Source organism: Manis javanica, chromosome 7, assembly GCF_040802235.1.
Source record: "Manis javanica isolate MJ-LG chromosome 7, MJ_LKY, whole genome shotgun sequence".
Taxonomy (NCBI): Eukaryota; Metazoa; Chordata; class Mammalia; order Pholidota; family Manidae; genus Manis; species Manis javanica.
The window spans coordinates 37,039,310-37,056,024 of record NC_133162.1 but is presented as its reverse complement, the minus strand read 5'-3'; the positions used below and the strand labels follow the sequence as shown (position 1 = coordinate 37,056,024).

At 40.4% G+C, this 16,715-nt stretch overlaps 1 protein-coding gene across 8 annotated transcripts in view; it reads right to left on the bottom strand.

Annotated features, from left to right (window-relative positions):
* The window catches only part of SLC16A12 (solute carrier family 16 member 12), a 74,122-nt gene that overhangs the window by 6,537 nt on the left and 50,870 nt on the right, over positions 1-16,715 (bottom strand). For all 8 annotated transcript variants that reach the window (XM_073240727.1, XM_073240723.1, XM_073240724.1 and 5 more), the window contains 4 exons: positions 13,053-13,302; positions 5,705-5,808; positions 3,046-3,189; positions 872-1,451 (listed from right to left, as the gene is read on the bottom strand). In XM_073240727.1, coding sequence (XP_073096828.1) covers positions 872-1,451; positions 3,046-3,189; positions 5,705-5,808; positions 13,053-13,162 — 938 coding nt within the window. In that variant the 5' untranslated portion in view covers positions 13,163-13,302. The remainder of the gene's footprint in view (positions 1-871; positions 1,452-3,045; positions 3,190-5,704; positions 5,809-13,052; positions 13,303-16,715) is intronic.

Below are 16,715 nucleotides of genomic sequence, written 5' to 3'. Positions count from 1 at the left end.
GATGATAGATCTCCCAGGTCATAGCTCAAGTGTGAACAGTCCATCACTTAAGAGAATATGAGTAGCTTGCTCTCTCCAATCTAAACAGATAAGCATTAACTGAAAAAACTACTCAGTAGATTTCTTTTAGCTTTGACTTCTAAGCCTAAAAATCTTATAAAGGTATTTGCTCTTTGCACTGTCAAACATAACTATGGGGCTACAGATAATGTGTTCTTACTGCACCTGATCCTCCTGTCGAGATTGGATTCTGCTTCTTTCTCCATTGTCAGCCAGTCTCTGGGGTGACTGAGAAGAAATCAGCCAGCCAGAAGTTGTTTTACCTGAGGACTGACTTGCCTTGGGTTGGAATTTTATCTGTCCCCAAAGCTTGTAGTTACTCTAGGCTCCTGCAGTTTAGACAAACCCACCATCTTAAACCATCTAGAACAGGGGTGTCCAAGTTATAGACAAATCCAGTCAATCACCTATTTTTGTACTATCTGTGAATTAAGAATGGTTAGAAAAAAAACAACAAAAGAGCAATAACATTTTGTAACATGTAAAATTTCAGGGTCCCCAAATAAAGTCTTATTGAAACACAGCTACTCTTGTTTGTATACATATGGTCTGCGGCTGTTTTGTGTTGCAACAGCAGAACTGGGTAGTTGCAATCATGTGACCCACGGAGTGAAAAATGTTTACATCTATCCCTTTATGGAAAAAGTGTGCCAATCTCTGACTAGAAGAACCAGCAAGATAATTGCTTTCAGATACTGAAATTTTGTTGACATTATTCAGACGTAGGTAATTTACAGAGTTAAGAGGTAGAGAAGAAACTTAAAGCTTAAATCCCCTGGTAGGGAACCAATTGTGGTTTCACAGATTTTACCTTCTGTCGGTTAGCCATCCAAATGTGATATTTCCAATAATGTCGATCACCCCAAGTACGGACATAAGAAAAGCAGCCTGCTGGTGACTCACTCCGACGCTCAAAGCATAAGGCACCAAATACACAAAGAGAGGGCTGCAGCCATAAGCCATAAACAGAACAGAAATGGCTAACACAACAAAGTCTGACATCAGTAAAAAACTGTATTCTTGCTGCAAAGAGCAACAAAGGCAGGTCTGCACCCACTCTTTGGTCAAAGTTGAGCAGGGAGATGCCCGCTTAAAGTCTCGTTTCTGAGCTCTACCGACGTGGTTCTGCTCTGGAGTTGTATGGTCCTCTTTAAGAGTAATTGGCCGCATCAAGGCACCGCAAACACAGAGATTCAAAACGAAGCCCCCAAGAATGAGTAACGCTCCCTGCCAGGAAAACTGTTCAATAAGGAGCTGAACCACAGGAGCCAGGATGAAGGTGCCAATGCCACTTCCCGACATGGCGATCCCGTAAGCAAGGGCTTTCCGTCTGCTGAAATACTTGCCGACCATGGCGATAGCTGGAGAGTAACACAGCGCGAATCCAAGACCTGGGCACAGAGAGCTCTGTGAATGCTGGGACACCATGGACAGCCAATGAAAGATAGCAGCTCAGAATACAATTGATTTGGATTAAAGGCAATCTGACCTTCTGTTAATCCCCTCAAAACTGTTTTCTACACCAAGGTGAAAATGAGCCTCCCCTTTCCAGCCATCCACAATTTGATAAGTACAGCATATATGACTTTTTTCTTGGGAGGAAAAACCTTATGGAGATATTACTTCTTAAAATGAAATGAAGACCTTAAAACCTATTACACAGATTAAATTGAAATTAACTAGAAGATCAAGATATTGCTGACCTAAGAATTCATTCTCTCCACCAACACCTCTTTTTATCTTAATTTATCCAGAGAATTACCTCAACTTTTTACCACCTGTGAAGACACAACTCTGATCATCTAGACTAGTCTGGAATTTGGGTTTAAATAGTGTATATGACCCCATGAAAGTTTCAGAGTTATTTCACAAAATTGGAAAACGCTGTGCCAACTTTATATATGCACATAGCATGTACACAGAGTAACCTGAAAATATCCCTTAAAGTCAGCAGAAAGTTTCTTAAACATTTTCAGCTGCTACTCCTTTTAAGTCAAGAAAATCTAAAGGACTTTAAGCCTGGGATTCATGGCATCTAAATGTCAAGGAAGGGAAAGGAGAACTACCTTCAGCTCCTGTTTCCACCTACAGTGTAGGGTGACCATTGATCCCAATTTTCCTAAACTGAGGGTTTTTCCAGATGTGAGACTTACAGTGAGACCAGGATGGTCCTTGGAAACATGACTGGATACCCTGACAGTCAGGCCCTTTGGGTTACATGGGACAGACACTGTTGCAGCTGAGAGAGCTAGGTTTACAGCCTCACTAGGAGTTTATCTCCTTTACTGGCCTGGGCACGCCATTCCAACAGCACAGTGCCCAGACATGAGTTAGAGCTACTCTCCCCATCCCTCTGAGCAATGGGGCAAACTGCTCCTCCCGTCCCACCAACCAACCCCACCTTGATCTCTGCAGCCCCTGACATGTGACTTTTGGAATGCAGATATGCTGCTTCTCTCTCTACAGGATTCATTATGATTCTCCAAAGTATACTCCTTCACATGGGAGAGAATGTTTAATGTAAGAATATGCATAGCAAGAAGCTTTCTTTCTTAAACTGTATGTCCCTGGTTATTGGATAATGATATTTACTATGAAGCAGGGGCAACTCAGGCTGATCACAGATAGTATTTTAATGTCTTGGCAAAGTTGTTGGAAGAATGATTATTGCTCAAAAATGTATGCTCCCTGGGTCAATACCTTGTTGCTTCTGAGTACAGAATTGCAGCCATACACTGCAGCCAAAGAGAAAGCTATTGTTACTCTTATCACATGGCTGAATTCAAGTGGCTATACGTTTTCATTACAATAGTATGACCAGTTGCATTCCCAGCTCTTTTAACTGCTAAGTAGGTAGAGATAAACTAAGTCATTTAACTTATTCATCTAACAAAATGATATTTTATGAATCGTTGCTCTGTTGATGCACTTGGCAACCCCTGGATTGCGGGGGAACGTGAGACAAGTGGTACAAAGTGCCCTTACCTGTAAGAACTCCCACAGTGAGGTAGAGATGCTTCAGACTGGTGGCAAATGAGCCCAGGATGAGACCAGTAGATGCAAGCAAGCCACCCAGCATGATTCCCACTTGACAGGATAAATGGTTACTGACAACACTCCCAAGCGGAGCTTCAAAAACAATAATAAATAGATTCAACAGAAAGGCCTTGAGGGCACTGTGAAAAGGCTGTGGCGTTGCATCGGCAAAGCAGAGAATAATTAACCTTTATAGCACTGACCCACCCCAATCATTCTACAGATTTGGAAACTGAGGAGAAAGGAAATGACTTGTCCATGGCCATACAGAGAAGAACTAGTAAAACTGGAATTAGGATCAAGTCTCCTGACTTGCATTTCAGGGCATATCCCACTTCTCCATCTGTCACAGACATAATCCCAGGACTCCAGCGTCTTTTTTTAAATGGTGAAACAGCTTGCACAGAGATGTGCCCTGTATGTTTCATGTAGTACTTACTGATCGTACACTATTAGCCCTAATTACGAGAGTTAATTGGTGGAGAAAGAAAGTGGGCAACACTATGTGGCCAGCAGTGTTGTATATACAAGACAAGACCAGGGAGAGAGATCATAGACAAATTCCACACTCGGGCACTGTTTTCAGGCTTTAGGAAACCTTATGGATGAGAAATCAAAACCCAGAAAATCTAGGAAATTGCTTTCCATCCGTGGTGATGGTTTGGTTGGTCTAACTCTGTTTTGTGATTTAATAAGGTGTCAGCAATGTGCCATCTTCCTGGCTTATAGAATCTTAATTAAAGTTGGAAGAGACCAAGGATAAATTGAAGTTCAGGGGACTACGACATGCCCAATATTACCAAAAAGCACACAGCTTGGGGCACCTGACGGTGGGGGAAGTGTTGTTTCACCCCGTTGCTCTGACTCCCTGGATCTCTCAGGCTGATGGCAGGGGTGATGGGTGGGGAAAGCACATGAATTTCTTTCTAGGAACAATTCATGGTGATACCAGTGCTTCTAGAAACAAGATCAGAAGAGCCAGTTTTGCTGGTTATGTGTGGAGTATAATTTTTGTATGGATCAGGTTGAAAGTGACATCTGATTTAAATGTACATGATAAAATCAGTCATTAGCCTGATGTCTCCAGTCTAGTTAAAACAGTGGTTGGCTGATTCTCCAGGCTGCTGCCACCATGGTTATTGAAAGTGATAAAACCTACACCAAACTCAGTGAAAAATGTTCACATCTCTGTTCATCGTAGGGCAGAGATGTCCCCAGTGGGTGTCATAGATGTGATTCTGTCCATACTCTGAACTCAACTCATGCTGATAGGTGAGCAAGTGGGTACAACAGGCCTCATGTCCTTGCGTGGAATTTAAATATGTTGCATCTGATATGATCCTGCTTTATCACATGGTCACTATGACCATATTGGTCACCGAAGGCCATTTATTCCTCTCTTGGGAATTATAAATATTCCCCAAAAGATAACAAGTGAGGGAAATGAGTCACTTCTGTCCTCTGAAAAGGCAAGCCTGGCTGTCTCGGCATGTGCATACAAAGGCTGTGACTAATGATGTGACCCTGAAAACCAAGTGACTATCTTATTGGTTAAAAAAAAAAGACAGGCTAGAAAACCCAAAGATACCATTTTTTAGATCCCTTAAGACCTTCCAGTGTTACCAGTAGAAACTCAACTTAGCTTCTTATGAAACTGCTTTCAGTTCTAGAATTGCTCCCCAATTCCTTCCAACCAAGGAAATACATTTCAGCACAATTTAACTGATTCCTGAGTATGTACTTCTTTTTTCTCTAAAAATAAGTATGAAACAGTACCTAGAATAGCATCAGTTGATGCTATTTATGAGTTACTAAATAATATAGTAAATATTTCCCTTTTACCACAAAGACATGGCCTGAAAAATTAATAGTTTTCTAAAATATTTGGGATTCATCTAAATAAGAGGACTAAATGGGCTAGCCTACAAATAGATCATTTCAATTTGACCCAATCTCAGAAACTCTCTAAAACATTAATTTTAGAACTTTGGTTTGAAATTTACAAAAAGAAAAATCTAAAGGTTAGTTTTCCTCTACTGCACAGATGGAATAAGAGAGTCCATGGATTCTGAGAACACTTGATACACCTATATAGCACCGTTGGGGTTTCTTGAACGAAATTACAGCCAAGGTGAATGTGTTTGTCTCATGATTACACCGTTCTGTCCTTCCCCAAGGCCTCTCTAAGAATGAAGATGTATGCATGAAAAAGGATGAATTCCATGACTGGACCATGAGGTAACCAGAGCACTTAGAGGGGAGAAGCCAAATGTATGCTGCACGGTTAACTGCTTCCAAAATCAGGACAAGTCCCGTGATGCCCAGCACCCTATCTCTATATGGAAGAGACAAATAGCATATGTCCTTTTGAGAGTATTAACTATCTGTTCCATCTGGCATCAGCCAAGACTATTAATTCCAAGAGCATGTTGTCTGGTTGGCTTTAGCTAAAGGTAGGTTCAATCTTCTCTCTTTATATAGTCTCAGGCAATTTTTAGCAGCACCCTTCTACTTAGAAAAAAAGTGGTGATCAAAGGCAGTGGAAGGCATTATCACATACAGTTCAGGAGTAGCCAGGGCTTGTCCACCCTTGATAAGTGATACTCACCACACAGCATGGTCACACAGTCTACAATGGAATGGATCCATGCTGTTTGTGCATAATCCTGAGTAAAGGATGTCTGGAACTCCACAAAAAAAATGGAAATACATCTGAAAAATACAATGCAAGCATTTTATACAAAAAAAATGAGTCAACATAGATCTGAACCACAGATTCAAGTTTTGGTTCATTAGCTGTTCCAGTCTCCATAGGTTTTAACTGGTTTTCAGTGGTATGTTGCTAGACCCTAAGTGGGAAATCAGAAGCTGACTATGGGGACATTCTAAACAATAAGAGCAAATGTTTATCCACTAGAGGGGCTGCTGAAGCCAAGAGGATGCAAAGATCACTGCTGTAGAAAAGGTCTTATAGAATATGAGCAGGTCAAAAACATGGATTTTTGTTCATCTTACTCTTTCACTAACAGCTGTAACTTCTAAGAGGTTGTTATACATAACCTAGCAATTTCACTTCCACATTTAACCAAAGGTAATGATGAGATGATAATAAAAATAATAATAGATACATATAAAAGAATATATTCTTGAGAGCCACTTAACAATAGCCAAGTATTGTAACCAACATATTTGTCCATCAATAAGACACTAGCTAAATAAATTTTGGCATATCAATAAAATGAAATCGTTTTAGACATTGAAAATGACAATTTGATTTGTATTGACTTGAGAATAAATTCACATTATAATGTCAAGTAAAAAAGTAAGTTACAAAGTAATTCATGTAGTAAGGCTTATTTTATAGTTCATGTAAATAAAAAAAGCCTAAAAGCATATAAGCCAAAAGTAACCAGTTTTTATAGGTGAATGATAAGATTATATATGTTTATATATCTTTTTTTGCATTTTGAATTACTTTACAATGAACATTATTGCTTATATAATCATAAATATATATGTGCATGTCTGCTTGTGTATTTGTGTACCTATATGTTATATGTATATTTATATTTATATATATATAAATACATGGAGGGAGAGGAGAGAAAGTAAGAGAGAGGCATACAGAGACAGAGTAATTTTTATGTTGAAAAATAGTTAATTACGTAGGAAAAAAGACATGTGATCCAGAAGCAATAGTTTGATTCACTGTACAACCTGCAGTAAACCTCATCCAGATTAGCAAGGTTGGTATATCAGGGTAAGAAGCTTTTAGAACACATTGATAATAGTAATTATAATAATAACAACAACTACGCAAATAATGTCAGGCCTTGTGGTTTGGAGATAAGATAGGAGGTTATCCGTCTCCTTGGCTTGGGGCTACCTTCCAAGTCATTACACTTCAGCAGGCCATAGTGCCCAGTTATTTCACTCTCCCTCTCTTCTCCAGGTGCTTTGTGGGTGTGAAGGAGGATGAGAAGGAGAAAAAGAATGAAGAGAATCAGGTATAATCAGGACAGCTTTATTAGGCAGGTCTGGCTTTATGGGTGTGCAACCTCTATACACACACAGAACCTGGCCCTTGGGAGCATAAAACTTGGTTTAAAAGCTGTCACCAAGTTGAAATTCTTAATATTCCTAATCTTAAAATTAAATTTCTTAAAATCCCTAATAGTCTTATTTTTTTTAAATTTGTGTTTTGTAAGTGAAGTCCAATGGGACAATGGCGTATGCATGTGAACCAAGAAGATACACGCACGATGTGAGTCTTTGACTCTTTGCCTTTCTGTTCCTTTGTAGCACTGCGATGTACCACAAGCACAGAATTCTGGTAGACCTGTGATGTGTGGGAGTTCAGTAAGACTTGGCCTGAGTAAAGGAATGTGTATTACATCTACAAATGGGAAAGCAAGGGAGGAGGGGGGATGAAGGATCTCACTCCTGCAGGAGGCCCTCCTTTCCTTTCAACCCAAACGGGCTTCCAGTGCAGAATGAAAGCAATGGTGTTCTAAGAAACACAAAGGACCAAGCATTCCTATCATATCTTTTCTCATTCATGGTACTTCTCTGTATTAGCTGATCACTTATTCAAAAATGGTGACATAGAGGGAAAGGGAAATACAGAGCTACTGTAGTTCCCTTCGTCACTCATCAATAAGCAGAAGATAATGTTGATAGAATGTGCGTGTATCAAGAAGTGAAAGAAAAACAGTTGAGTTCCATTGTGCAGGGTTTCCACTGTCCTGGTAAAAATGAAGTAACTTGTGTATGGACAAGCTGCAAAATACAAATCATGTAGCTTCAGTGAGTCCACATTCAAGTTAAATATTCACATCTGCATTTAAAACTGGCATTAGGGGACATAAAGATGAATGGTAAATTCGTGCTAGTAATTGAACATTTCTATTTTTCTTTTCTAAGAACAACCTTAATTAGTAAATTAAAAACACCATGAAAAATCGAGATACTGAAGAAAGGAAAAAACTTCCTATTTACTATTTTACCAGCATTTTTTGCTTGCCTTGTGAACGCGGGGCCTGCATTTTCCTTTTGCTCTCAGCCCCACAATTACATTGCCAGATCTGCCAAGAGGAAAGAGAAAGGGGATGGTACAGGGCACCAAATTCTAAGTCCCAACAGCTGCTGGGACAGAGTTTGACACATAGAGCGTAGAGTAGGGATCAACATTTGTGGAAGGAAGGGGACAGAAGCAGGATCAGGCGGGGGGAGAGGTGGAAGTGGGATGCAGGCCTGACAAATCCTCAGCAAATCCCAAATGGAATGGTTGGGCCTTTATGCACCGCCTCAGTCACTGGATGTGGGCACCCCTGGGAGGCTGTGTTCTTGGGAGAGGAGGCTCTCTGCAGGTGAGGCAGACCCTGAGGACACTGCTTGTCTCTTGTGACTTTTCTTGTTACCTTGTTTTATTTTCTGTTTGATGGTTTTCTTAACTGAACTGACTAAGCATATCAGTCAAACTTCAGTTATATAAAATTCAAAACTAAAACCTGAGAGTCTTATCAAAACATGTGAGTAGGCCTGCCAGAGGTAAACTTTAATAACCACATACGTGTTTCTGCATGACTGGGCCTGCTGTGAAATATGGGAAGAATAATGTACTGCTTATTTGTTCTCAAATGGGAAAAGTACCATGGAACTTTCCAAAGTGATGTTTCTTGATTTTTGTCTTCTGAAACAGGCATGACCTTGAAGAAAACATAGTGGTATTGGGTGCACATGGGCTTCTCACTCTAGAAATTATCTTTGTTATCCTGTGGAGTATCTGTGTATCTGGTAGATACTAGGAGAGCTGGGTTCTGATCTCTGATTCACACTCTGAGTAGCTGACAGTTTTGATAAAGCTTCCTAATCTCTCAGGATCTCAGCTTCATCTATAAAGTAAGCATTTTGGTAGACATGACTGTCCAGCATGGATTAGATCATGCTGCTGTAGCAAACAACCGAGACCCTCCTGGGTTCCGTAGGCTCTGTTCCTGAGGATGTGGAAACACCTGAGTGTCAGTTGTTGTGAAATGGACTTTCTCTCAAGGGGCTAACTTGCTTGCTGTCCCCGTCTTGCCCCTACTACAAAATTCTTCTCTGTCCCTGGCAGAGCTGGAAGCTGACAACATCTGGTATTTTGCAGGCTATTTTCAATTTATGAGTTTATCCAGTAAGTCAGTGCAGGAAGTGATCCACTGGGCAGTGTAGCCTAATAGTTAGAAGCACTGCCATTTATATACTCTGTGTCTTTGGACACATTATCCAGCCTCTGTGTGTTGTTATAAGGATTAAATGACTTAATCAAGGAAAAGTGCTTGGAACAATGCCAACAAGCACAGAGTAAGTGCTCAGCTAACACTAACAATTGTCTACAGGAATCCAGCTGTTCTTAGAAGAGCCCCCCAATTTCATAAGATTCTACATATACTTCTATTGCAACTAAGTTAATTTGGACCCAGAAACCTTAGAGAAAAATAGGTGTCATAGCTAAAACCTCACAGGGGGTTTTCTTTGAACATTTAAATCAAATGTTGCTTTTCGAGTATCAACTCCAACTCAAGTTGTTAATTTATGAATAGCATGTCAGGCAATTTTGCAATAATATAATATATTATATTATTAGCATAATATAAATAATGTGTTTGGTAATAAGTTGTGTTGAAGAAAAAATAAGTAATGTACATTGTACATTAAACACAGAGGGAGTAAAATAAATAAGAATGACTCTTTTAAGAGGCCAGACAACTTTAAGTTTATGTAAATGTTATGGGTAAAGCAGCAGCATCAGTTACAAGGCAAGAGCTGAAATATGATTTTAAAATGCTTTGGGTCATAACGGTAGTGTTGTTTGTAAAGCAAAAAACAGGAAACAATCATTTTAAATGTCCATCAATATGAAGTGTTAAATAACTGTGTGTTTGTCTCTTGTGACTTTTGTTACGCACACATCCATATGGTAGAATTGTAAGCAGTTATTCTTCAGTGAGGTAGAGCCAAACGTGCTGATAGGGCATATTTCCAAGAGACATTATTAAGCAAAAAATATATATATATTCAAAATAGTATGTACAGTATGATCCTATTGGCATAAATGAAAAGAATATCATTTATATATGCACATAAAATTTCTTAAAAATTATTTTGGACAGACCTCAAGAAACTTGAACAAAATTAACTTCAGACAATGAAACAGGAATTCAGGAGAAAGACTATTTTATATATCTCCATGTTGTTTGAATTTTTGCCATCTGGATGTATGGTTTAACTTTTAAGTATATTTGTCAAATTAAAAAGAAAAGAGTTAATTTCCAATAGGCATTGATCCTCTGAATTGACAGATCGCCCTGGAGGCTGCTTTCCTGGGCCCCTCCTCAAGTTCCCCTGGCTCAGGACAGTTAGATGACGGCTGCCTCATCACACATTTCTCCTCCACACGTTCTGCTCACATAACCTCCTCTTGGCCTCTCCCAGTTGCCTCAGATAACAGACTTTGATACCAGACACAACCCTATTCTGGTTTCTGACTAAGCCCTTGGCAGTTCAGGAATAGAAGCTGCCCACTGTCTCCATAAAGTGAGCAGCAGATGAAGGGCATGCAGCTTGGATTTCTTTCACTTTCATTTCTTCCTGGCCAAATACTTCCCATTACTCAAGACCTCACTCCAGGGACAACTTCTCTAGAAAGCCTTCGCTGAACTCCTAGGTCAGAATTAACCCCTCTCTCATCAGTGTTATTTTACCTAATGTATATGTAGCACATTTTAATTAGTATTTCAGTTATTTATGCCTGGGGCTATCAGGTAGTGTCCCAACATCTCTGTGTTTTGGAAACACCTAGCACAGAACCTTGTCTTCAAGGAATGCATGGTGTATATTACTGGAATTGATTTCCATTGAACTGAAGATGAAAACTTCAGGGTACAACCTTAAAGAAAATATGCAAGACCTTCAGACCTTCAAGATAGTCATGGGGTCTGCTGGAAATTCCCCTGTGACTGAGAAAAATGGAGATTCAGTATGTCCCGCTAAACAATGCAAGCCACCTAAGATGCTAATAAGCATTAGAGACCATCAATAAATTAGTGTCCCTGATGTAAGTCTTCAATTTTCTACAGACACTTATCCCAAGTTACTTTCAGGGTTCCAGAGGACAATACTCAGTGAAGCCATGTGAACCATCTCTCCGAGCCTTAATGTGCAGTTGACTGTACGTGAATTGGGGGTAACATCACTCATGGCTAGTCACTGACAGGACAGGGAGGGTAGGGGGCCTCGGTAAGAAGAATTTATAAATAACTGTCCCCTTGGCACCCTGTCTTCTCATCACTGACATGACAGCTCTATTACCTTAAGACAATGTTTCTTATAACTAAGGCAAATTTTTAAAGACCTAAGTCTTGTAAATACTACATTGTTCTAAAGGACAGCTTCAGAGTGCTGTGGGGAACAAGGAACTGGCCACAGATGCTTCGGAACTTCCTCTAATCCCCTAATCTTACAGCAGAACAGAAGATAAATGAAACAGCACTGATGGAAGATATGTGTGTGACTGTGTACAAATGTATATATGTGTATGGAGGAGCAGTCAGAAGTGTGGTGTATGTATGAGAAACTGCAGGATAGGAGGATACTTGGTTTGTGTTGGAAAGAGCAATTGTGGTTTCTCTCTCTCTCTCTCTTTGTGTGTGTGTGTGTCCAGAGTCAATGCATACACAATGGCAAATGAACAAGATGAGAAATAAAACAGACGAGGATTCCGGTCCAGCTCTGTTTGACTAGATCAAAAATGTAGGCAAGTCACTTACCCTTTCTGAGCATCAATGTCATGATCTGTTACATGGGACTAAATAAACCTATTCTGCCTACACTTCACCGTGAAGACTCCACTACCCAGAAGTCACCAGTACGAGCCCTCCTTATGTAGCACTGAGCTCACCTCCAGAACTTCTCCATCCTGGAGACGGAAGCTTCCCCATGCAAGAGCCAAGATGACAGAGATGAGTTTAAGCCCTATGACTTCCTTACACTCAGAACACAAGAACCATAATATAGACAGGAGAAAGATCAGACTCAACACCAATCATATTATTTTAAACAAATCTACAGTTTATTATGACACATAATCAACCAAACCTTACTGTAGCAAAAACACACATCCTGCTTCTTCTCCTCTTATACACTTGTTTAGGGGCGGGGGCTTTAATGTGTTCATTGATGATGCCGTCAAATACAACTTTTTAGTACAAATTACTTTCTTTTGCTATCAAGGGTGAGTTCCCAGAGAAGAGCAACACACAAAGCGTTCTATTTGAGTGAAAGCACCCATACAGAAAAGAGCTAGCACATGAAGATTCCGAGTATGTACTTATTCCAAATATAAATGATATAAATGCATCTCAGTGTTTAACTTGAACATATTCAATAGTACAGCCTCGCACAAAAGAAAAAGAGAAGGAGAAGGGAGAATGAGAGAATCTCTGTATTTATGTTGTTGCTTTCCTTCAACCTAGAACTCAGCTTCCACCACCATGGTCAAATGCAAAATGAAGCAAAAGAATTTAAATTCTGGGTTTTATGCTTCCAATGGCACATTAACTGGAGAGCCAAGAGGTTTTCAAGGATTATTTTGACCTTATATGTTTTTTCTTTCTGAGTTGAGCTTCTTATGAAGCAAATGTCTAGAATAGCCACATTTAATGTAAAAAATGTGTTAACTCTCCAGGTTTATGTGTCAGACATTAGAGACGAGGCTGCTATCCAGGACTTTTAAGTCTCAGAAAATCATATTCCTTGCAAAGGAAAGATTATCTGAGCAGTCAAAGGAAACACACACACAACACACATACACACATGTATTTTCACACTGACAGGTTCAGAAAGAGAATGAAACAGACTTAGAAAATAAGACAAGCCAGATGACCTTCATAAATCAAGAAGAAAATCTCACCTACCTGGTGACTGCCCGGGTGCAGATGGTAACAAAGAAACAGCCAGCCACAATCATCCAGCCCCAGCCTCCATCCGGAGGGGAGGTAGACCGAGCTCTAGTTACTTTTGCCATGGTTTCAACTCCCCTTTCTTCTTTTCCAGGTTACTCCAACTGTCCAGTTATGATGTTGGAAGAGGTCTTCTGTCCAGTGACTTCCTGCTGGCATTCAAGTTTGGCATAGAATGCTACCTGGTACAGGGGTTACTGGCCATCTAAAACCAAACATCAGAACACATATATATTTTATTGTCATATCCAAAACATTCATTTTTCACTTGATAAAAACGATTACTACTTTCCTATTAGATATGATCATTTGTAACTATGAACACTGGATGGGGGCAAAGACCATTAGTTGTCCTTGGTTCTCCTTTTCCTTTTTAATAACTGAGCCTCCCAAATTTGAGCTAAATCGATGTCCGCCCACTTTGATACCAACTCCCTAGCCTGTCTTGAGGGTAGGTGTGGCAACATGACTTAGTCTAGATGAAAGGAATGCAAGGAAAAGACTGTGCCACTTCTGGTTCATGAGCTCAAAGGCAGGTTCATGAGATTCTCCAGGACTCCCACCACCACCCCTCCCACAGACCTGAACACGGACGTGGAAGTGAGACTGCTTCTGCCACACAGCCCAGGACATCACCATAGGGGCTGGCAGAGCTACAGGACAGAAGGCGCCCAGGTCCCCAGGTGACTGTGGAGAAGGGGTACCTTTCCCATTCTGGACTTCACATACCTCTACTCTGCTACATGAAAGGGAAAACATCTGTCAAAACTCTTATTTAAAGTTTCTTTGAAATTCATCCCCAACTGTAGTTAAGAAACCTGTTGGAGATGGCAAAGAACCTTAAGAAACACTTTATTTCACAGTTTCTATGGGGCCAAAATCCAGACACTGCTTAGTGGGGTCCTTGGCTCAGCTCAGGGTCTCAAAAGCTGCAAAGTGTCAGCCAGGCTGTGTTCTTAACTCAGGCTAGAGAGAATCAGTAATTTTCCCAATTATCATTAACATGTTCAAGCAGCAGAAATGGGATGAACCTTGGTCATATTGCAGGACCACCTTTCCCAACCAGTTCCCTACACTGCTTCCACTATATCCCCTTTTCCCTCTATATAAATTCATTTACATTTTTGTCTAATCAGAGGCATATAATTCTTACTGATGGCACACCAGTAGGATGACATTAACTGCAGCCTGATGCATATGCCACTGACTTGATTCAATTATCTCTGATTGCAAAGCAAAACCAACTTTTGGAAAGAGTCTGAGCTTCAAGATAAGTCCTTCCAAAACATAAGTGTATGTCATGGGTAAGTGCTTTTAATAGTAAATTACTTTCTTTCCTAAAATTAACACTCAAAGAAAAACTTATTTAGAAGATCTACCATACTAGTATTTTTGCCTTAATAGACACAGCCTACTATAGCAGACAGAGATGTCTGCCTCCCCCGAATCCACAGTTCACTTCGACCTCCATTCTATCATCTCCCTGATTGTGTTCAGGTATCTATCTGCTCTCTCTCCAGCAGCTATTTGCTTCAAGGGAGGCTGGCCCAATCAGTTGTTTCAGGGAATGGGTTTTGACTGGTCTCCTTTTCCCATGTCAGTGACTGGGGACAGGATGGCCAATGAGCTATGAGGGGAAGCCCTTTGGGAAAGGTTTCCTTGCTTTCAAAAGACACAAGGAGGAAACAAGTCCCCCTTCTTCCTGAAGAAATTTTGTATCTGAATGTGATAGGGAGTTGTGGCAGCCACCTCCCAACCCTGCAGGAAGCTAGCCGAAGGACCAAGTCAATAAGTCAAGGACAGTAGGGCTGGAAGAAGGAAAGAACTTGCAACCTTAAGGGTGTCACTGAGCAACTGAATCAACAAGTTCTGGAGCCACCCCATCTAACTGGATAGGCAGCACACTACATTTTCCTTATGGTTGGAATTAGTTGAAATTTCTGTTACTTCTGCCTAAAGAATCCACGTGGATCTATGCCCTCAGCCAGTGGGATGCTGAAGCCGATGCCTCCTGCATCTCAGGTTCAGTGAAGTCATACTGGTGGCCTCAAATTGGCCACGGTATCTATACCACAGAAATCACACACCGGCAAACTACAGATCAAACCTTTTTATATCCTCCTAGGGGCTCTGCTGCTAAACATTTACTGCCACACCACTGCAACTGTGGAGTCACTTAATGTGTATACAGTAAATATATCTATGAAATATGAAGTAAAGCCGAAGAACTAAGAAAGAACTTGAACATCTGTACAACTTAGCTACCTTGTTACCTTTCTAATAAGGTAATTTATCTGTTTTATTGGGCAGGGGCCAGCAAACTGTTGCCCTCAAGCAAAATTTGGCCTGCTGCCTCCTTTAGTAAATAAAATTTTCCTGGAACACAACCACACTCTCTTATTTGTATTTTGTCTTTGGTTGCCCTCATCCTACACTGGTAATTGAGTTGGTGTGACAGACAGCATAAGGCTAGCAGAGCCTAAAATATTATTTACTATCTGGACCTTTACAGAGAAAATGTGCAGATCCCTGTTCTAGGGAGATGTAATATACTGATCTGCTGAAAAAATAGACCAATATTTGGGAGGATGGGGTGGGGGATGATGGATATTTATGACTCTGGTGGCAAAGCGGCAGTATAACACAGCAAAAACCGGCAAGCAAAGGAAAATCTGCATCCTGGTTCTGACACTCCCTCTTATGAGTTATATGAACTCAGGCAGCTTAATTTACCTCTCTGAGCCTCAGTTTACTCCTCTATAAAGTGGGAATAGTATTACTCTGACAGAATGTCATAAAAGGAGATAAAACAGGGAGTATCTGGTACAAAAACATAGATATTTGCCATGTGACTTACCCTCTTTTTATTTATTCACCAGGCATTAATTCAATAAATCTTTATTGTTTGTCCAAAATGCACCAGAAACTATTCTAGGAGCAGGGCTTAGAGTAGTGAAGAAAATAGACAAAGAAGCTCTAGCTTCATGAAGTGTACATTCTGTGGGACAGACACTCAATAAACTGTTGAACAGTAACTTCTGAGCGTCAGCTTCCTTGTTTGTACAAAAAAAACTACCCTCTCTGCTTACTTGTCGGGACGGTAGTTAGTGGCTGATCAGAGTGATTACAGACCGGCAGCAATGAGCAAATTGGGGGTCAGGACATTTTTGTTAGGTAGCCCTATAGTGTTTTTACCATGTTTCCATCACACAGGTAAATATGAGATTTACCTAATGCTGTGGACTAAATGTGTCCCTCCCAAATTCATATGTTGAAACCTACAAGGTGATGATATTAGGAGGAGGCTTTTGGGGGGTGATTAGGTCATGAGGACTCTGCCCTTAGGAATGGGATAAGGGCCCTTATAAAGCAGACCCCAGAGAGCTCCTATGTCCCTTCTGCCATGTGAGGGAACAGAAAAAATAAATAAATAAATAAATTGCTATTTAGGAACCAGGAGACGGGCCCTCCCCTGACTTCAAATCTACCAGTATCTTGATCTTGGACATCCCAATCTCTATGAGAAAAAAAGGTTTGTGCCCAAGCCCCCCAGTCTATGGTAGTTTTGTTATAGCAGCCCAAATGGACTAAGACACCTAAAAAACCAGATTTCCAAAT